Source organism: Balearica regulorum, chromosome 3 (genome assembly GCF_011004875.1).
Source record: "Balearica regulorum gibbericeps isolate bBalReg1 chromosome 3, bBalReg1.pri, whole genome shotgun sequence".
NCBI lineage: Eukaryota > Metazoa > Chordata > Aves > Gruiformes > Gruidae > Balearica > Balearica regulorum.
This window is the reverse complement of record NC_046186.1, coordinates 77,507,818-77,529,990: the sequence shown is the minus strand read 5'-3', so window position 1 is coordinate 77,529,990 and position 22,173 is coordinate 77,507,818. Positions and strand designations below refer to the sequence as shown.

At 37.2% G+C, this 22,173-nt stretch overlaps 1 protein-coding gene across 4 annotated transcripts in view; it reads left to right on the top strand.

The window, feature by feature from the left end:
• PDE10A (phosphodiesterase 10A) overlaps positions 1-22,173 on the top strand; it is a 374,774-nt gene that overhangs the window by 291,020 nt on the left and 61,581 nt on the right. For all 4 annotated transcript variants that reach the window (XM_075748559.1, XM_075748558.1, XM_075748557.1 and 1 more), the window contains exons 3-4: positions 9,040-9,068; positions 21,425-21,545. In XM_075748559.1, the coding sequence (XP_075604674.1) occupies positions 9,040-9,068; positions 21,425-21,545 (150 nt within the window). The remainder of the gene's footprint in view (positions 1-9,039; positions 9,069-21,424; positions 21,546-22,173) is intronic.

Below are 22,173 nucleotides of genomic sequence, written 5' to 3'. Positions count from 1 at the left end.
TTATAATTATTTGTCATTATACATCTTTTTATAGTAAAAATGTCTAGTTTAGAAATTCAGATGTTACTGTCATTATTTTTCATAGAGCTATCTATAATTTTGTGGTTACATATTCTGTTCCTTTACACTCACTGAAGTTATAATTATTTTTTTTGCAACAGTCTCTTCCTTGCAATCAAAATGATTCACTCATGGTGGTACTGATAAGTAGTAAATAGTTCAATCTTCTCTTGGTTTCAATTGGTTTATCATGTTAGCATAACATGTCATTTTTCAAAGACTCCAAAGTCCTGAATTATCTGTACATCATTATTCTCTAACAGTTCACACAGTCACTGAGACCTTGGTTATGATTACAAAAAAAAAATCAGCTGAAATATCTTAAAAGCAAAAAGGCTTAATTTGTAAATTTTATTCTGTCACTTTCTCTTCTTCAGTATTATCAATATTAATTTGAACATTTTCTCAGTTTCTCAGTTTTCAGTCTCCAGGGTAAAATAAATAAAATACATCTCTAATACAAATGTACGTATGTTGTAGTTACAGTAGAGTTGCTTCAGAGGGATTGAAATGATTCCCCTGACGTAAATATGTTTCACACCGGATCACTACACTCTCCCATGTGGTAACCTATCATCTCAAGCTCTAATGATCCCTTACCCTTGTTGACGTTAGCAAACTTTTCCTCTGGGGCATTTTCTTTTGTTTCTTTTGTCAGCTGATCTAAAGAGAAGAAAACTGCCTAGTCTTGATTTTTCTGCAGATGTTGAGGATTCTACTGCAAAGTTCAGTAACATGACATTTGTTTTCGATGTAGTCAGAGACACAGAAACAAGAAAATCAGAAAGGTTTCTTGTTCTACTTTAGATTCTCTGTAACAGATAAACACCGGAATCTGAAAATTTTAAACAACTTTGTAAGTGTGTGATAGCTTACAATTTTACTATGTGGACATGTTTTTCTCTAAAAAAATCCTATATATTTCTAAACAGAAAGAGGTGAGAATACAGTAAACAAAAAGATAGAAATGAGAACAAAATAGAAATAATTAAAGGGAAAAAAGTGTAAAAACTTTGGTATCTGATGCTCCTTTTCCACAAGGTAAGTGTAAGATGACATTTTTCCCCGATAAGTGTAAGATTATTATATTCTCTTGCTGTCACTGAGCCATAGGCAGTATTTCCTGCTCCAGAAGCTGAGAACCTGCTGAAATCTTTTGGCCTGTTTGGGCCAACAAACCTTTGAAGCCTCACTCCATGCCAGGGGTGGGAACTCCGTGGCACTGAGCTGTGTGCACGCTGTGATCCCAGCCCTTGCCTCATAGGGCTGAGGGTGCAGGATGGGCTGTATACAGATGGTGGGGAAGGAGGAGGAAGTGCCTTTCCTTAAAATCCTTCAGCTAGCTTATCAGTCAGGAAGACGTATTCACGGACTAGGAATGAAAAAAGCCAAACCCAAGAGGCCCAGAAGGATCCAGAAACTATGCATAATAATATATATTCTTAAAATATCCAGAAGTCTTGCAATGGACAAGATCCAATGTGGCTTTCTCAGATTGTTGGAGCTTTGTAGGATCTGCTTTGGGTAGATTTCTCTTTTAATGATGTCCTTCAGCCCTGGATCACTATACATAACAGGAATGCTGTGACATTTAATACATCAAAGCATTTCTGGTTTCCAATGCATGCTGTAGCGGTTCTATTATGTCAATGGAATTGCTTAAGGTATATATCTGAGTAGTATTTGAGCAAACAGCAATGTAATTTTTTCCTACTAATTGAAAACACCTGCTGAACACAATAAAACTTCAACCTTTGTGCAGTATATTTGAAACACGTTCAAAAGTGAAGGAATAGCTCTATTCAGTAGTGAGAGAACAGCTTAGTAATGTCAACGCTGTTTCTGAAATACATCAAATGCAATAAACTTGAAGGATACCTTATACTTGGCAACCAGCAGGATTCTGGGACCAAAAAATAGGACAAAATCAAGCTTGATTTAACCAGAGTGATACTAAAATTGTATTACTACTGGATGAGAGACTTCCTTCACCAAACATGTTTGCAAGACCTGTAATCAATTTTAAAGAAAGCTGCCTACAACAGCTAGTGCAGTGAATGCGAAACAGAATTGAGTGTCGGGCAAGAAAAGTGGTAGATATAGGCAAAAAGGAGTAGGTGTGAACTGGTAAGCATGAAAAAAATCATAAGTTGTTATACATGCTCTTCAGCCCATTGTCTAGTGGCTATATGCTATAAGAAACTATGATTGCACATTGCTGACTGATAAGATAGACGAGCTAACCAATTTAACACACTCTTCATTCAACAGTCATGTTGAATAGGATGTGAAGTCATAGGCTAATTACCATAAAACACAATTGTAGACTTTCTTAATAGTTTCCAGCAGTGAATGCACTTCACTAAGTTTCTTCCTGGTGGTCAGAGACCAGGTTCCAGCATGATTTTTGCTGAGGTGTATTCAACTTGAGAGACTTTTACAGAATATTACAAAACTTTAGCTGATGTGGGGAAGATAACATTCCACAAGTTCAGAGGCACACCCATCATCCCGCTATTTAAACAGAAGTGAGAAGGTAAGTCTATGTTAATTATAAAGCAATTTTCTGGATCATAATTTTGTGGAAATGCCCTACTTAGATTAGCCTAAATTGTCACATCTAGTGCGCAGTTGAGAATTTTTTTGTCTGTGGATATGGGAAGTGTGGCGCTACTATCAGTATGCTTTGTACTGCTAAGCAATTTCAGAAACAGGAGCAAAACCTGGATCTTCCGTGTGCCTTTCTGTTCTCACAAGGGCTGGTGATACTTTCGCCTTTTGGAAATTTTCTGGCCAGAATAGGTTGTCCTGCAAAATTGCTCCAAATGTTTCATCAGTCTTCTGAGGGCTATGACCATAGAAAATAATGAGCTTCCAAACATCTAGGTGTCTCTAATGAAGTCTAATGCACTGTCTCCTGGCTCCTATTTTATGTAGTGTACACAAATGTTAGGACACCTGGCAGACAATATGTTTCTCTGTTTACCATCTGCAATGAAGTCTTGGTTCAGGACTTACATTCTCATCCATGTTACTTTGTTGTTTAAGAAGAGGAAGAACTGAGCATCCTTCTTCAGGAATTTTTAAAAATGTGGATTTTACTGTTGATGTAAAACAGCTAGAATCATGTTTTGTCCTGCTCAAGGAAGAAACCTAGTTTGCCACCAGGGATCAATACTAATGAATATTCCCTTTCAATGTCTAAGTCCGTGTCTAAACAAAGTTAGTTTTCTATCAATTAACATTACAAGTTGCTTCTGAATTGTGAAATAAATCCAGACAGTGAATGTCAGGAGAGCTGTTCAGGTGCTTTCAGTGAGACTGTACATAAGAAGCAAGAACATTTTTAAATGACGGCTTTAGCATTTCTGTTATATATGTGTGATAGTTATTGCTTTAGGAAACTCACCATCACCTAAGGTATCTTTGAAAGATCTTACAGATTCAGTGGAGGCATGAGCTGCCAGATGCATGTATCTAAAATAAGGATGCAGAGTTTCTCAAACAAGGATGCAAATTGCAATGAAATAGACTGACCAACTCATCTGATGCCATTCTTCCACAGAAATAAATTAAACTCGGTAAACTTTATTTTCATTGTGGTGAGATCAGTCTTTAACCAATCTATACTTATGATGTTGGAATTTCTATTGACATGTGGGTGTATGGACACTTCTCAAGGGGAAAAAAAAAAAGCAGTATAAAGATATCTATGCTGGTCTAATTGCATTCCAAACAACTTGTGTCTTATTAGCTGAAGGAAAAGGAGCCTAAAGCAAATTCTGAAAAGAAAAATTATTAGGTCAATCTGACATCTGCTGTGTGGGAAAACATTTCTCTGAGAAATGTGACTGTACAGTTATCTGGGAATCTTATAAACAGAATTAATCCTAAGCATTTGTTTGCTGTCATCAACAACGATGGTGGACCAGCAGTAGTATTTAACTATGCAGAACAAAGAACAGCACAAAACCAGGGAGAAAGTCTAGGATGGTTACTTTGTTTTGAAAGTTTAGAAAGTGAATTGTTTTATGCACGTTTAGTGGTCTGAACCAGCTCACCGTGGGTAGAAGAACATTATGCTGGTGCAAGGGTTTTGGTCTGCAAACTTGGTGTACGGAGGTGGGGGAGCCTTGAAATTTAGTCTGTTCCTCAGTTTTCTGTTTTTTCCAGTTGTAGTATAAGTGTGTGTTCATGCTCAAGTTAACAAGACATCTCCATAATGGAGTTTATAGCATCAGCTAAACCAGGGTGTTTGCTAGATTACTGATGCGTGCCTACTGCTTCTGGAGGACAAAATTACCTCTTGCTTGGACTGTGTGCTCTTCTGAGCTGCTCCCATCACTCTGCTTCTGACTACCTACCTCACGGTGCATCAGGCCACCTAGAGAATCATGATGTTAAAAATACACCTTGCAACAGCCTCAACTGAGCAGTACAGCCAAGTTTATGTGTGTCTAGTTATTTTTTTTTTTCAAGAGTTCATCACTTTTTTTTTGAAACTGTTAAGAAAAACGTTGGCATATTCAGAGTGCCAAAACTAAATCATACATGTTTCTTGTTAATAATTATGTCAGGTATCACAAAAAACTAACAAGATCCTCCAAAAGTCTGTGAACAGCAATACTACCAACAAATGAGATTGAGAAGGTGACACTTACTCATGTATCATGGTTGACTGTAATTGATGTCTAAAGAAAAAGAATTCCAAGTGAAAAGTTTCTAGTGGCTGGAGCATCTTTCACAAACACTTGCTTTCTCCCAGGGTGTTTATTTCCCTCAGTGCAGACACTAATAAGACAATTTCCCTTGTCTGGCTGTTTTTCCACTCAATATGCCATAATATATCGGGACCTTTATATTCAAGCACAGAATTTTTCTGTGAGATTTGACTCTATAGCAAGCTGCTATTTATTGGTGTACTTAATGTCTCTGAATTTATTTTAATGGTTAATCTGTTTCTTTAAAAGCTTCATATTTTATAGGGATGGAACTTGATTTCCAAACAAGAGATTGGGGTGTGTGTATGTTTTAAACAAAGAGAATTCATAGCTTTTAAATAAACAGGACTATGCAAATTGCGCGTATTCTTCATCAGCCCCCTATTACTTTCATATAGTAACTAATCCTATATTTTGGCTAATTTGTGGGAAATGCTGCTGTTCCAATCATTTTCCCTGTGTTTAGCTCACAGAAACTGAGTCATAAGGGAAGTATCATACCCTGTGCTATGGATAAAACCACCTCAAAGTGGTGCCAGCACTGAGATGTACGTGCATCCTATCACTCGGCGTGTACCTGGGCCTTAAAGACTCCATTTCCAGAAAAACACTTTTGACTCACTCCAGGTTTCATTGGGATCATGTTTCTTCCTTTGCTCTTGGGGGGGCAGGGAAGGCTGCTTGTTAGGCCTTTGGTTTTCATTTAATATGGAAAATTCTTTTCTAGCTCATTGTGTAGTAATTTAACTTGCGTCTAGATGTGTTAACAGAGTATTTGGTGCTGTTTTTTCCCTTCTCCTCCTGATCTTTTGCTTTCCTCCTTTCCTTAAAGATATCTTCCATTTTCCCCACCAGTTCATAATCACTGAATTATCTGTGGGGTTCTAATAACAAGCTTTCCAAACACTTTGTTTATCTTTCTTCTGGGGGGAAAAAAAAAACGCATGTTGACTATATGTTTTTTTATCCTGAAAAAGTATTATCTCTAATAATTCTTCAATGAAACTTATGTTTATTGAGTACCATAGGTGTTATTTTTTCCTTCTTGATCTGTTAGCATATTTCTTTTAATTGCTTCACAGAAAGAAATCAAAAGCTTTTGATTTAATGCCTATCTGTCCATTTTCACATCTTGTACCTGGCAAAATGGACCCAGACCTGAATGGCGGCTTCATATGTTGCCTTTATACATTGTCTTAATAAAAGAATGATTCCTTTATTATGAATAAAGGAATTAACAATGAATTGCAAAGCAGGAGTGATGCCTGTGTATCTCATGTTATATGAATTAAAACATCATATTATATATATGTGGAGGAAGTTTCATTTTGGGTTGATGGCATTTGTAACATCTCATTCAGATTATGAAATTGCATTGCCAAGGATCTCTGAGAATAGGAAGTCATTAATTGCTCTTTCTGATATTGGAGCATTGAATTTCTTTTTTTTTTATGGTGGAGATTATGTAGACTTTTATACTGTGTACTAAGCTTTAGATTTGGTGCATTTAATCTATCCTCTGTCATTGGAAACTGCAGTGGCAGTTATGTCTCGCAATGATGTGAAAGCCATAGGATTGTGATGTCACTTATACTAGTTACATTACTAGTATATTAGTATACAAAACTAATTTTGTTCCAGCAGAGGGAAATAACTAGTATGATTTACCCATGCTTTTCAGCATATACATTCATGATTTGGGTAAGAGGATGCAGGGTTGAAGGTAATTTGAAAAATGAAGGTTTAAGGGGTTTTTTAGGGTATGAAGTTATGCAGGGTGCTAAAAGTACTGAGTAACTGAGAGATAAAATAGCTGACAAAGTTAATACTGATAAATGCTGGTGACTTTACATGGAGGAAGATGTTTCTAATTTCACATATACAGTAGTGGGCTTTTAATTAATTGTTAGTGCCCTGGAGAGAGAAATTGCTATTACAGAGTACAAATATTTTAAAATATCATCCCAATGTTTAGCAACCATCAAGAAATAGGTAAAATGTTAGGAGTTACTCCTTTCAAACAGAGAGCAGACCCTGAAATCGTCCCTGTGTCATTCTGTAAGTCACTGTTGTGTTTTCCTGAGCTGCAGTATTGCCTGTAGTTCTGGAGTCCTCAGCCCGGAAGGATGCAGAGGGACAGAGGAGGTAGGAGCGGTGAGAGCCACCAGCAGTGCCGAGGGGCTTGCTTGGCATCAGCAGCAGACCAGACCAGACTTCTCGAGCCAGGAAAGGTTTTCACGGGGTGTGAAGCAGAGAAGGGCTGGTTTGAGAGTTTTGTAGAATCACAGGCTCCATAGATAAGGTGAATAAATGTTGTCAGATAAAATTCATAATGTGCAGATTCAAAATAAAATACAGTTTTTCTCATAATATGTATTTAAACCGTGGAACTCAGAGAATGTTGTGAATGCTGAAGAATGATGTGTCAGGTTTAAAAACCAACGAACCAACCAAAATCTAACAGCCCTCCTACTCCCCTGAAAGTATGAGGAAGAAAACCTTGTCCTAGTCTTTTAAACAGAAAGATATCACAACTGATTCAACAAATTTGTGATCCATTGGTTACTGAAAATAGAGTATACTCCAGGGAAAGTGTCGTGATGTCACCACTTGGTTTTCTTTCATTCATATTTTCTATTGCTCACTGTCAGAAATAAGGTAGTAGGGGACATGGGCTTTGAGTCTAACTTTGGCTGTTTCTGTAATTGGTATGTAGATTTGTCCAGTCAAGGAAGATTCTATGATCACTGAACATTGCTGAATGCATGTTACACATCACCAGAACTCCCTTAAACAGCTCAACTAAGTTTATCTCCATGTTCTGCATGTGTAAATTACCAGTCTATCATTCAATTGGTGGTAAGAGAAGACTAATATTCACTCATAGTTGTGAAATATGTTATTTTACTTGGTATCACTCAATTTTGACAAGAAATCAGTATGATTACTGAGAGTTCTTTCATTGGAAATTGGGTCTTGAATCTGTTTTCTAAATTTTTTTTTTTTTTTTTTCCTAGCTTTATTGTTAAAAAGTTCATCTTAAATGGCAAGATAGAAAGATCCTTTGCTGGTGATAACATTGAAATACTTGTAAATGTGCCCTTCTCAAGGGGCACCTTCAGATGCCTTCTTCACCTGGGGATGATTTTAGAGGAAATATAGTGTGTCTGCTGTTAAGCAGCCTAGGTGATGCTATGTCTGTATCTGACAGATACCAGAAAATCCACTCAATAGAGATATATCAAAATATGTGTAAATTAAGGGCCACAAATATAAACATATGATCTCTTTCTGTGAATTTAAATCTATGTGGTGACTTAAAATTATTTTCCAAAGCATAGTAATTTCATTCCTAGTATCAAATAAAAGGTTACAAATAGTTCCCTTCATGTTTTCAGAAACAGCTAACCACCTGGAGGCTTGTAAGGGTGTGTTTCAGCTGCTTTCAAGACTATATTTGAACTGAAAGTTGGAAACTCTTCCTGTGGCAGATGTATTCGTGCTGTATAACTGCTTTCCCTTTATTTTCCTGAAATACTACTCAATGTTTTAGCTAGTGCTTCTGTATTGTACCTGTGTGTATTTTTGCATATTTAAATTACAAAAAATATATGAGTCTGCTTGCATTTGAAAGGACAAAACATTATAGAGAGAGTGTGTGTGTCTATATATATAATACAAAACCTTGTAATCTATGTGCTTTTAACGTGTTATGCCAGATCATATCAGTAATATTCTTTTACTCATGGTCACAAGGCTTTTTTTCCATATTGAAAGAAGTCAACAAGAATAGCATCTTTGATTTTTCAGAACAATAAGTCTAAGTCTAGTCACTAACTTGCACGTATATGTAGGATATTGGTGGCATATATTTGGTATCAAAGGGCCTTTACTTTTGAGACTGTGCAATACTAACAATTGCCTTACTGAATTGGAGTATAAATGTAGGAGAATGATACAGGATTTATTGACTTAGTTGGTCTGTGAATTGACTTATGAAATGTAGGAAATTTTGTATTCTTATTAAATCAGGACAGAATTCTTGAATACTTGATCCAAATTTTAAATAATTTTTAGATTTAGAAGTTTAAAAGATTGTAAATGCGCACCAGTCTCAGGATATTTCACTTACTTTACTGAACCATGTTAGAAAAGTTTTGTACAAAGGTGCAAAAATTGTTTGAAGTGTGGTGTCTTGTTCTTCATTCAGTCCAGAAACTTCCCCAAGTGCCTAATTGTTTGTTTTGTTTCCTCTTAGATGAATCGACTCCTAAAGAAGTCAGCAGGGTAAGTGCTACTCTCTATCCCCTCTTAAAAGAAGTGTAGTCTCTGAGGCCCGCTGTTCACTTGAGATGATTTTTTTGTGCTGTCTCTGATCAAGATTTGACTCTATTCCTTGGACATAGTGGATCTGCAGAGAAAAAAACAAATTGGTGTACTGACTGACTGGAGAACAGTTAATAAAGAAAATAAATATGAAGAATGCTTGATTGGCTGTAAATAAATTAAAGAATGTTTTGCGGTAACAAATTTAGAGTTCTCACAGTGTTATTTTCATGATCCATTTTTAAAAAGGTGCTTCACAGAAACCAGGAAAATCATGGGACTTTGAGCTTAGGCATAACAGCAGACTATTTAATCAGTGCTACTGCCTCAAGAGATGGCAAGCATAAGAGGAAACAAGGGAAGGACTATGCCCTATCCAATAACTCCCTTTGAGATGTGCTGTGGTACAGATGAGCTAAATTCTTTAATTTGAAATATTTTGCAGTGTATTGTATGAAATGTAATGTAAAATCTTAAAAATATCTTCAGTAATAAATTCCCAACTCTAGCCTAACACCTGATTGACACTGTGTCCTGCAGAATGTCGGTCCATAGTTGAGGACGATTTAGGGGGATCTGTTAGAAACTAGTGCCTTTGCTGGCAGTGACAAAAGATCAGGACAGGACAATCTGTTGCCCTCGGATGTGTCCAGTCAACTTGAAGAACCCAAATGTTATTTCATGTAAGATGAGGGAGCCGCTTACAGCTTTATGAGATGGAATCATAGTCCTGTTTTGCTCCTCTTCTTGAATGTCTTGCATAAACCATTTCACGTTCCCAGGAAAAGCATGATAGCATCAGACATGTATTAAAAATAAGGCTGATTGAAAGACTGCAAAAGCTGGCTGGGTGGTCTTGCTGTCAGTAGAAGTCCTTTGGAAAATACTCTGATACGGAAGGAGTGGAAATGGGCTGGTAGTGGAAACCTCAGTTTGATAACCCTGGGAAGCAGAGGGCTGGCATGAGAGGGAACTGAAGTTCACCTCCTATGAGACTGCAAAGAAGACACTAAATGATGTCTGAAATGAATTTATTCAGGCAGAATTTCTCCATATACGTGATGCGCTATGGATGTATAAGGGTATTGAGAATTTAAGCAAAAATTAGTATGTTTTAGTAACTTATTAATTTATAACACATTTTTTGGTCACCCCTTAGTATTCAATAGCTGTGGCAGTTGAGTAAATACCTATCAGTGCAACCAAAGATTATTGTTATTAGTGTATCTGTATATATTTTTATTTCAAAATAACTGAAATTTCAAAACAACTTTATTTCAAAAAGACCTGCCTAAAAATCTCAGAAGCCGTAATTATTTCTGTGGAAGAAAGTTCCTTTTAATTGTCTTTAATATGGTAAATGGATTCACATTTTACCTAAAACTCTGTAAAATCGAGTTACAAAACATATCTAGGTTACCACATTTGAGCTATTTAAGGCAAAAGAAGCAAGCTCTGGAACCCTGAAACCCCCCTGAGTCTGCCCTGCCAGTCCCCCCCCTCTGTGTCTTGGATATGCTGATCCAGCCATCTCAGCCCTTCAAAGTCATATATAGTGACTTTTTCCTGAAGATGGACAGGATGTCACTTCAAGTCCTGGGGTCAGTGGGGTGCAGATGATACTTCAGATATTCTTAAGTAAACATTTTCTCCCTTGTTTTTTTAGCTATCAATCGTTGTGCACTTGGTGTGTATACCGTGTTACTTTTTTTTTTTTTTTGAAGTACAATACTTGAGGGCACTCAGTAATGCACCATACTACAAATGAACATGTTTGTTAGTTTATAGTATTTTTGAATAATGCCATATACAATAATGTAGACCATTGTAATTCATCCTCTTTCTTCAGCAGCAGCTTCTCAGTTGCCAGTTTAATTAAAATCTGAACATAAATTAGAATTTAAATTAAGAAAGTTCTGTACGTGAGTAATCTTTTTCAGATAAGAAGACATGTTCAGGCTGACTGAAGAATTATGAGTTTTGAAGTCATTAAGTGTTACATGTTTAATTCCTGAAAATGTCTGCAAGAAGCAGCTTATATCATAGGAAGCAAAAATAAAGGATACTGAAAGGAAATTTATTGCAGAACTAAATTACCAACTGGCATGCTGAAAAAATGTGGTTTTCATTGCTGGATTTTTTTTTCCCATCTTTCAATGTTGGGCAGAGTTAAACCGTCAAAACATTCATAGTCATATGCTGTGACGTCAGTTGCTTCAATAGTCTCCTTTTCTGTTGTGCTTACACAGGACAACAGAATTAAATTGGGGAGGATATTTTTTGTTAAATTTATTTAATCCCTTTCTCACTGAAAAAATCCTCACCTTTTTTCTTTATAGGCATGCAAGATTATAAGATTGTTCTAGGGGCTCTAAATACTGAAGCTGTACTTCATTTACCTTTTTTCTTTTTTCTTTTAATCAGCAAAATGCAGTGGGATGAATGGTGTCCATATTATGGGGGGGGTGGTGGAGGGGAGGGGGAAGAAAACCAAACCAAAACCTTCTTGAATTATTGGAAGGAAATGTCAGTATTTTCAAGGGTTTGTATTGCAGTTTCACACTTTGAAAACTTAGGAAGTTCTGAAAAATGCTGTTGTCTAGGAACTGCATTTTTAATCTTTTGCTATTTTTAGCAGCTTAGTAGAAAAATGAAAATAAAGAAGCAATCTTGGCTATCAGGGTTACGTTGCGTGTTTTTGAAACACGGAGAGAAGGAGAAACCTTCCACATATTTTAAATTTTGAGATTTGTAGAATAGAAAAGAAACATTTCAAAATTGATTATTTTTAAATCCAGTCTACTAATGGCAATTTCATCAATATTTTGGTGTTCAGAAGTTATATGTAAAGATCTCCTAGATTGGCCTGACATAGTAGCTGATGGGTGGGGGGAAAAAACCCAACAGATTTCCCAATTCCTGTAGACTGCTTTTGGCATAAGAACAACTCTGGTTACAAAATATCTCATGAGCATCTGTGAGCAAAGAGTGAACCTGTGAACTTTTTTCTACATGCTAGATTCCAGTATTTATGAAATATATGTAACTGGGGACAGAATCTCCTTTTCACATGATGCAGTATTGGGAACATCCTTGGAAATGCTGAGTTTCTTCTGCTTACTTATTGTGCAGATGTGTGTTGGCTGATCCCATCCATCCTAGCTACAGAAGCGGTTTTCTGGGCAGAGGGATTTCAGAAAGAAAACCAACTATTGAGCTATTTTGATGAAGAAAACTTAAGCTGAATTTTAGACTTTGTTTTTGTTGCTTTATCTGCAGAAGAAATGTAAATAGAGGAGTGTGAGTCTGAGCACTAAATGCATATGTTTTCATGTACATCTAGAGTAAAGATATATTTCTTTGACAGTATTAGTGAAAACCGTGTGCATTGGAGACATGTTATTCTTTTCAGTTGGCAAAAATAACCCCATTCCTACATGAACTATAGCCAGGATTTTGTTCCATGTGCTGCTAACTTTCCCATGATCACTGTGTGCTCTTTTGTACCTCAGATTCTGACGTTTAAACAAAAATACTTAATGTTCCTGATACGATCACGGCAAAATTAGCTGTTGTTCATTTTGCTTAATGACTTTCCATTCCATGTTTACTTGAACAATACTTCCAGTGAAGCTGCATTTTGGCAACTACCTTTGCTTTGTAAACTCTGGTGATGCCAACAGCAATTCACTTTGCAGAAGTTTACCGTATAAACACCAGAAAATTATTACCTAGCAAGTGACTAGCTCATTGACAGTACTTTATTCTTGGAAACAGGAATAATACTTTAATCCTCTCCTTTCGTCTTTTTGGACTTGGAGCTTTTGGCAGCTGCCTTGGCACCAGCTAGCCCCCAGCACAGTATGTCACTGACAGTTACAGAATGAGCAAGTGTGTTTTCAGTAAATAGTTGCAGTAATCGCATGTATCTTCACCGTGCAACTGATAATAAAAGTTTGGCCTTTTAATGACACATTGGCAAAGCAAGCTTAATCTTTGTAGTATTTCCTGTTAAAGATGGGATTTAAATGTTTTTGTGCACTCCCAGAACTGAAGACTGCGATGAATTAATCAAAAAGTTGGGGGAATTAGAACAAACATATATATTCAGCCTTTAGAAGGGGAGCAAATGGCATTTCACCCATTGTCACAAGAAGATGATGCTTGTATAAGCTGATTTCTTTATAAAGAAAATCTTGTGGATACTGCAGGAGTGATAAGCAACAGTGGTAGGAAAATTAGGAAGTTTATTTTTAATTTTGTACATGATGTCTTTAGAGTACTTGCAAGTCAAGTATTAGGAGGCAATGTGATTTTATAAAAAGCTTTTTAAAAAAGAGGAGCAGTATTCAGCCTTGTCAAGTTAAAATGAAGCTCATTATGCTGTTTTATTATATAATCTGGAGAGGTGATATAATTGAGAGATTCATGCAGTTTTATGAGCCTTACAGTTAACAGCTTATATGGTTACTTCTATATAATCATAATGGTCTTTTCTTGTAACCCAAGCCTTTGTTTTTTATTATGTATTTTTCCTATTACTAGTGAAGCAATTTATTTCAGTGGTACCATTTGATAACAAGGAAGGAGCTGATGGAAAGATTAGAATTGGATGCCAGTGAATGGGAGCTATTTGGCAAGAAGCTTCTCCTAGGAAAGGTGTTCACCATCTCTCCAAGGCTTGGAAATCAGCTACATAAACAGATTGGGGAACGCGTGCCTTCAAAATTAGTGAACCCTTTCTGTGCAGAGTGGGAGCTGGCTTGCATCTTTTGACACAGTAGGGCCCGTCCTGCCATCTCATATCTTCCCTTCTTTGCTTTTGTCGTGAACAGTGTTTGATGTGCGAACGAACAATTCATAAATGCCTGTGTATGGTACCGGAATGCTAAACTTTATTTACCGAGCAAGTTCTAACCCATGTCCTCTCCAGTCAAAACAAGAAGAATAGACGTCAGACAAATGCGTGTAGAAGCAGTTTTCTCTGAGGCTATGCACAAGCATTAAAATTAATCATCTCAGCTCAGTCTGCTCTTTATAGCTTCTTGCTTTCTAGTGTCCAAGTTGAAACAAAGCTGGTTACTCCAGCCAGCCCCAGTTACCTCTTCTGATTTTTTGAGGCAGAGAATTTTCTGAGCTTCCTCTCCAAGCTCCCTGCTCCTCTGAAAGCCAGCTCTGCATTGTAAGCTTACTTACCACATTCTCTCTGCTTTTATTTTTCAATCTGATTTGCTATCCTTTGGCTCAACATTTCCACCTTGAAGCAAGCAAGCAAGCAGTTTTATTCCCTTTCTGTAGGTTTTTTGTGTGTTGAGTTTGGTGGGTTTTGTTTTGTTAGTCCTTTTTTTTTTTGGGGGGGGGGGGGTGGGTGGGTGGTGGTGTGTTACTTGCTTGTTTTTTAATGAAGTCCAGAACCTTATTTTTGGTTCTCACATGTGAAGTTTAGACGTGTTTTCACTGTTATTAGGACACAGTTATCTCTTAGATATCTCTTAGATATCTCACAGATACTTAGTTATCTGTGCCCAAAAATGCGAAACACTGGTTTCCATGCAAGATGTGAATTAGCCATCAGTGCCGCTAAACACTGCAAAATATTGCAGCCAGTGAAAGTACCAGGTCTACAGAAGGTAGCGGTACACATAAACTTACCTGTCAAATGTGTACGCAACCTAACATATACACATAAAACCCACCTCAATAAAAGTTTGTGTCCTTTTCCCAATTTTATTGGTTGGTTTAATTAAATGTTTTGGCTTTTTTTTTTCTACAAGCATTTCTTTCTTTACACACATTGGTCATCAGAAATGCAATAACATTACTATAACTAAAATGCAATAATTTCTTGCATTTAAAGAAGTAGGTGACTATTGTGATACTTACAGGTCTGGCCTTTTTTGTTTTTAAATTAGTTGTTTGAATACTCATTATGGTAAAGTGTGATGACACATGGAATGAATGTTCTAGGTACTTTTAAACAAGACATCTCTTACGAGGCTGCCTTTGCCTGCAAGGGCTGGATTTGGTTACTAATATGTTCCTCTCTAGTTATACGTTTCTTTTGGGGAATGGGGAAAGAAAAAAAGGAAAGCGGCAAGAATATACTTCCATTTAAAAATTTGCTTATTACATGGGCAAATAAAGTAATGGACCCAAAGTTCTTAAAGGAAATACAGTATTTCTTTTAAAAAGATACAGTAATTGAGTATTGATGATCTTCCCAGAAAATAAGTTATGGAGGCAACCAGAAAATGATATAGAGTGAGTCTCTCAAATCAGAGTAGTAACTGTGGATCTGGGTTTTTTCATAATGTTACCTGAAAGGAAGGGAAAGCTGATGTGTTTCAACAAAAGACATCAAACAATTTAGTTTACTTATTTATTTTTGTGACTGCAATGTTTGTTTTTAAGAAGTACAAAAGTGTTGCTGTTGGGAATTCTTTTTTTTTGTAAAGCAGATATCAATGGCATTGAGAACTTAGCTATGTTAAGACCAGTCTCTTTATGCTTCTGGTCCAGTATGAGCATACCTAGCATGAAATATTTTAGACTGACATCTCAATTGAATGTCAAGCAAATGTTCAGATCATTAAGACTGCAAACACACACACTTTTTCTTTTAATTTGAAGTGGTTTTTTAGTTCCTCTTTATGTTTTTTCCTTGATGACTCTTGTTGCTGAGACTATAGTTTTATAGGAAAGAAAACTTGTGTTGACTGGAAGTTTATCAGGAGATTTTTGTCATTTTGGGTTTAGCAGCTGCTTATGTTCTGTAGTATACTTCATAGAGAAGAAGTAGCTGTCAGTTTTAAAGAGAAAACTGTAGAAGTTTGGGTACAGGTTGTTGTCACATTTGAGATCTCATGACTTAGGTGTTTATGGTGAAATCCAGCCCCTACCTAAGGACATTGTTTTGTATAAAGTGCTGTGCAGAAACACTTGGATTCAGTATCTGCAAGTCTTGATGCTGTCATTAACAGGTTAATTTAGGTGGTTTGATGAAGTATTAGCTGGTTATCTGAAATATTACCTGATGTACCCAAAGATAGAATAGGCATTTTAAACTCCCATGTCTATATACAATCTCTTTGGCCTATGTACATCCTTTATTCTTAGTGATTTTGTAGTCTTCAACAACTGAGGCTCCTTACAAGAGCCTCTGTTTGTCCCAAATGGATCCTAATCCTGGTCCAGGAATTGCTTCTTACCTGAGCAACTGGGTTTGAAATTTTTTATTTTTTTTTTAAGAATGTCATTTTGATCTCACAAAACTTTTTTGAAGCTTTTTTTTTTTTTTTTTTGCTTTCCCCCTCTGTCCGTCCACACACACACACACACCCACCCCCACTTACATGTCTCAGATTACATGTATGGCCTCAGTTTCAAGTGCCCTGGGACAGGATAGCCTATAACTATCCATGGTGTGGCCCCTCTGACACAAGTGCCTTGCAAATGGATAGGGTGGCACTGGACACAACATGCATAAGATTGGCTCACTCAGCCCTGCTGATGCCCTCATTGCACGCTCTGTCCAGCCAGCCTGCATAATGGTGGGAGTCAGGCCGTGTCCCTCACCTCCCAGCTCCTCTCACGTAACAAACAAAATAGCCGAAGCCTGGGATGGCACCAGGGGTTGGACCTGAAGCACTGATTGCAAGGATCCATACTGCTTTCCCAGGGCCTCTCTACATTTCAGTCTGATAATACTTGAAAGGGTGGGTAAGGAGCCTTGAAAATTTTTAAGAAAATGCTTGGCGCTTGCTAGAAGAATTGGTCCCTGCTTTCCCAGAAGTAGGTTTCCAAGGCAGACTGATACAACAGGTCAGCACCTTATCCCATTTCCTGGGCAAAACACTTATGCTGTCCTTCCCCATTGAGCCTGTAAGGAAACAGGACTTTACAGCCACCTCCTGGAAGGCGATACTCCTCCTGCCCTCACAGCCCTGCGGTCGGCTGGAGGCCGCCTGCATCCGTTGACAAAGAGCTCTGTCTTGTGGTTCTCTCTGACATCCTCTAAAAGCAGCCTAAGATGCCCAAATTACAGATGAAAAATAAGCAACATCAAGAGGAATCTCTCTGGATGCGGCCGCTTCCCCCATCATTTTGTGGTTTTCACAGATTTTCTCCTCTTTCCTCATCCAGTGAAATTCTGCATCCCCAAAGTACATTTGGCCATCCTTCTCCACATTACATGGAATTTGACTGTTTGTTTGTTTTACCTCCTCTTAGCCTGCGACAATGCCATACACCAGGAAGTTTGTAAAAAGACATGCTTCTGTTGCAGAATCAGGCAACTTGCTTTGAAGAAAGTTCTGTATTAGGGAGTAAGTATATATATACTCTCTCGTTGCTACTCAGAAGACGTTTTAGGAAGTTAAGAGAAAGCAGATCAGCTTCTGAATTATGTTTGCACTTATTGACCCTGTGCTGTATTAATGAAGGCTTTTTGTTGCAGCAGAAGGGCTTTTTCATTTCTACAGGACCATAAACTGCCCCTGGCACAGCTACCCTATAAGCATGAAAGCATGAAAATTAATCTTCATTGCAGTTTGCCATACATAAAATTTCCTTTAGGTATTAAACTGTGTCCTTGAATATTTTTTTGTATGTCTTAATTGTTCACAATGAATGCTTAAAATTCACCTCACTCTATGATATTTCGGTGTCTTCTTTCATGGAATAAAATGTTTGTGTTTCTCAGCCTCTTTGTTTAGATCTAAGTCACAGCACTGTTAAATCACCTGTCATGGGTTGCTGTCCTCTGTTGCACGCCAATATTCTAAATACAAATAAGCATAGAAATATTTTTATATAAATCCTGCAAAAACCTCCTTCTTTCATATTTATAAATTTGAATATGAATATTTATAACAAGATTTCTCTTAATTATTATAATATATCCAGCTACCAGAAATATGATGCTGGTATGGTAGTGCTAAACCAGTTTTTAGTCCACTCCAATTATTTTAATGTAATGTCACTGGAATCTAGAATTTTGCAGTAAATACACCAAAATACTTGTAGACACTGAATCTTAAATAGAAGGAAATCACTGGTGGGAAGAATGAATGAATGAAAGGAGTTGAATATTAATAATGTTTAAATTGCAAACAGAACCACCATAACAAATTAAGAAATAGTACTTACGCTGTATCTGATGACAAATACTCTTTTTCCACCAAGTGTGTTGAATTTTTTTGAGGAATTACTTCCCTAAAGTAAGCTTTACACCAGATATGTGCAGGTCTGTGTTAGCAACTGCATTGGATAGTGCTCATACCAAGGTTTCCTGATGACTTACTCAGTATTTAAATACGTAATTTCATAAAGAATATATTGTGGCTTTTCAGCCAAACATAATTGTGGTTATCCAATCTAAAATGCCTACAACCAAATAAATAAACCTCTTTCATTCCACTGTAATAAAAATAAAACCATTTTGCAGCATGACGGAGTAATTCTTTGCTGGTGGTTGATCTAAGTCATAGAATTACTTAGCCGTGAATATGGATAAATTCTATTCATCTGGCCAGTTGTGGATCCACTGATTGTCACTTATAGAAATCTATCATGTTACAACAGTATGTATTACGCAGCTACCGTCTTTTTAGTAACAAGGATGCATGCAAGGATTTGCCCTGCTTACAAAATGTTTGCAAGCATATGTTGCAGAGGTGAGGATAAAGGGCATACAGCTTGTTATGTAATTACTATGCACGTGGAACTGCTGCTTGATTATGGGGAAAGTTGTTATTCTGCCACGGCTGTTATGCCAGTGGGCTCATTTTGATGATGCGTTCTCTTAATGTATTAGCTTTAACCTTTGAAGATTTGATCTAAATCCTGACTGTGCATCACAGGTGAAGGGATATATATTCATTTCCAAGTTCTGAGAAGGCATTTTTCCACATGATAAAGGCTTTGTCCATGTGTGCTTGATTGGCTATTGTTGCTTTAGGATACATGGCTATGCATAATTTTGCAGACGTGATCAGGTATGAATAATACAGACTCTCATTCACCATTTTCCTGTTATATGGCTACTTATGGCTATATCATAAGTATAAAAATTTCACTTTCATGAAACTATGCTATAGTTTTCTCCCTTTGAATAATCATACAATAGTAAACGTGGGAACAAAACAGAGGACAGTCAATGGAAGCTTGCCAGCTGCCATACGGCACTAATAATGGTAATGGAATGCTGTATTGCAAACTCAAGACTTACCCAAGCAGTAAATGCATGTATGCAGTGTGACCTTACCTCACTGTCAAAATGTATAACCATCACATCAATTTATAGAAAGAATTATTAAAGTGTTATGTTTGTTATACATTGAGGACATTTTGGACACTCAAGGTCTCAAATGTTCTAATATGTCCATCTGGAGTAATAGAGGGAACCGGGGTTGTTTAGCCTGGAGAAAAGGAGGCTGAGGGGAGACCTTATTGCTCCCTACAACTCCCTGAAAGGAGGTTGTAGCCAGGCAGGTGTTGGTCTCTTCTCCCAAGTAACAAGCGATAGGACAAGAGGAAATGGCCTCAAGTTGCAGCAAGGGAGGTTTAGATTGGATGTCAGGAAAAATTTCTTTTTCCAAAGGGTTGTCAAGCACTGGAACAGGCTGCCCAGGGAAGGGGTTGAGTCACCATCCCTGGAGGTATTTAAAAGACGTGTACATGTGGTGCTTAGGGACATGGTTTAGTGGTGGACTTGGCAGTGCTAGGTTAACATTTGGACTTGATGATCTTAAAGGTCTTTTCCAACCAAAATAATTGTATGATTCTATGACTAATACAGCACCATGTGTTAAGTAGGGGTCATGGCAAAGATTGTATGTTCTCAGGAGCCATTTTAAAGTCAAGATTAAGATCTGCTTAATTTAAAGGAATCAGGAATTGATTATTATCCAGCAAGCATTTGGGTTTTTTGTTCGTGGGTTTTGTTTGTTGATTTTGAGGGTTTTTTTGAGATGAGGAAGCCAAATGTGTCCTAAATATCTATGGCCGTATGCTCTATATTCACAACATAGTGTGTTTTACATAGAAACACGTGAAAGTAATAGTGGGAATAAAAGGTATACCATGGAATATATTGTATAAGTTACATGCTTAATGCCTCAGTAAGAGTCGCTTGTGCAGGTTTATCCAAAGTTACAGACAGAGAAGATCTAGAGAGACATGAAGCAGAATTACATACATGCACATAAACATGGGAGTGGTGGGTAGACTGTGGTATTCCGAACTGTTGTGGCATTTTCCATAGTACTGTTTACATTAGTCTGGTCTATATTATATTTGGCTCAAAAGTATGAATGATCAGGAGAATAAGTCTTGGTCTTTCAAGCAACATTAATTCATCTAAATATCACCAGCTTCATTTTTAGTTTAAGCAACATAATTTACTGCGTCACTGAATTCAATAAGTAATTGAGCATATTACTTTTTTGAGATACCGCATTACCAGTTTTGGGCAGAGTAATGGATCCTTGCTTACTGCCAAGTATTGCTTTCTGTGAAATTATTGTTCGTGATGCTGTCGTGCTACACATGCACATTTACTGCCAGTTTTATCAGCCCTTCAGGATTTGGTTTCAGGACTCGGGAACTGGATAACCAAATGCAGCCCCTGAAGGGAGGCTGCATCTCCTTTCCTATGAAGTTTTAGCATGTCATGTTGTTTCATCTGCTCCCATCTAAATATCCCAACCAATTTTCAATTTCTTTCTGGCTTTCTCTGCCGTCTTCAGTTGAAACAAATGCCTATTAGGCCACAGTGGCTAGCGTGATTTTGATTCATGCGATTTCTGTCCTTCCATCTGTTGGTGTTAATTGCTGCTGTGTTTGAAAGGCTGAGCTCCTTGAGCTGCCACCTCAAAGCTCTGGTGCTTGGCACAGTTCTGTCTTTTTTTCTCCCACGAATTTGAGGTGGAAGATTCTGGCAAAGGTAGCTAGTTGCCTCCTTTTGTGATGGAATAGGAGCTTAAAAGGAAGGAGTTGAACGTTACTTACTTTCTAATTGTTGCATCTCTCCGCTTCTTCTTGAGACATTGTCATGCGACCTTGGCCAAGTTTAGGTGATTACTAGTTGCTCAGTGGTGTCTCAGTACACTGTGAACAAACGTCTAATGGAGCAGAGAGCAGAGTGCTGTCCCTCTTGCTCAGCAGTGACACAGTTCTTCAGGCAGCTGGATTACGACAGTTGTGATTGACTCAGTATTGAAATCTCAACATATTATTTTTAGTGAATTTATATGTTTAAAACCTGCAAAATGCATCTGAGTTATTCTAAAATGTTCTTCTTGCCTTTGCTTCCATAGTACCAGGATACAAATATGCAAGGTGTAGTGTACGAGTTGAACAGCTACATAGAACAGCGTCTGGATACGGGAGGAGATAACCAGCTACTGCTATATGAACTGAGCAGCATCATTAAAATAGGTAAGAAAGAGAATCAGATGTCGCTGAGCTGTTATTTAGCTCTGATATGTAGCACATTTGTTATGTGGTTTAATTAGCAAAGACAGGTATTGAGGGATAAGAGTGTTTTCTTTGGATGTTGTCTCAGTACAAACTTACTTCATCTGCTGTCCCTCAGTGAATCCCTGACTGCACTTAGTGATTTCCATCTTTGGAGCAAGATGTTTCCAATTGCAAAATTAGAATCCTGTGTTAAATGAACTAAAGAATAGACTGTTCTGGTTATGATGGTGTTGCAATGTCAATATGGAAAGTAAAAAAAAAAAAAAAAAAAAAAAAATATATCAGTAATATCAGTGCATATTTGAACTCCTTTTGAAGTGAAACTGAGATGTTACTGAAAGAGGGCATATCTGTTGTGTGATCTCAACTTATGTTCAGTTATTTAACCATTTTTTTTCCTATCTGATGCATCAGATACCTATTGTGGTAAGAAAATACTATACATGAGTAAAAGTTAGAAAATAAAACCAAAAAAATTCCCAATAAAAGCATAAGTGTAATTCGGCTTCTTTTTAGCCAGAGTGGATGTACTCAGAGTTCAATAGGAAGAATCAGTAGCTTTGTTCAGTCAACTCTTTAGAAAGGT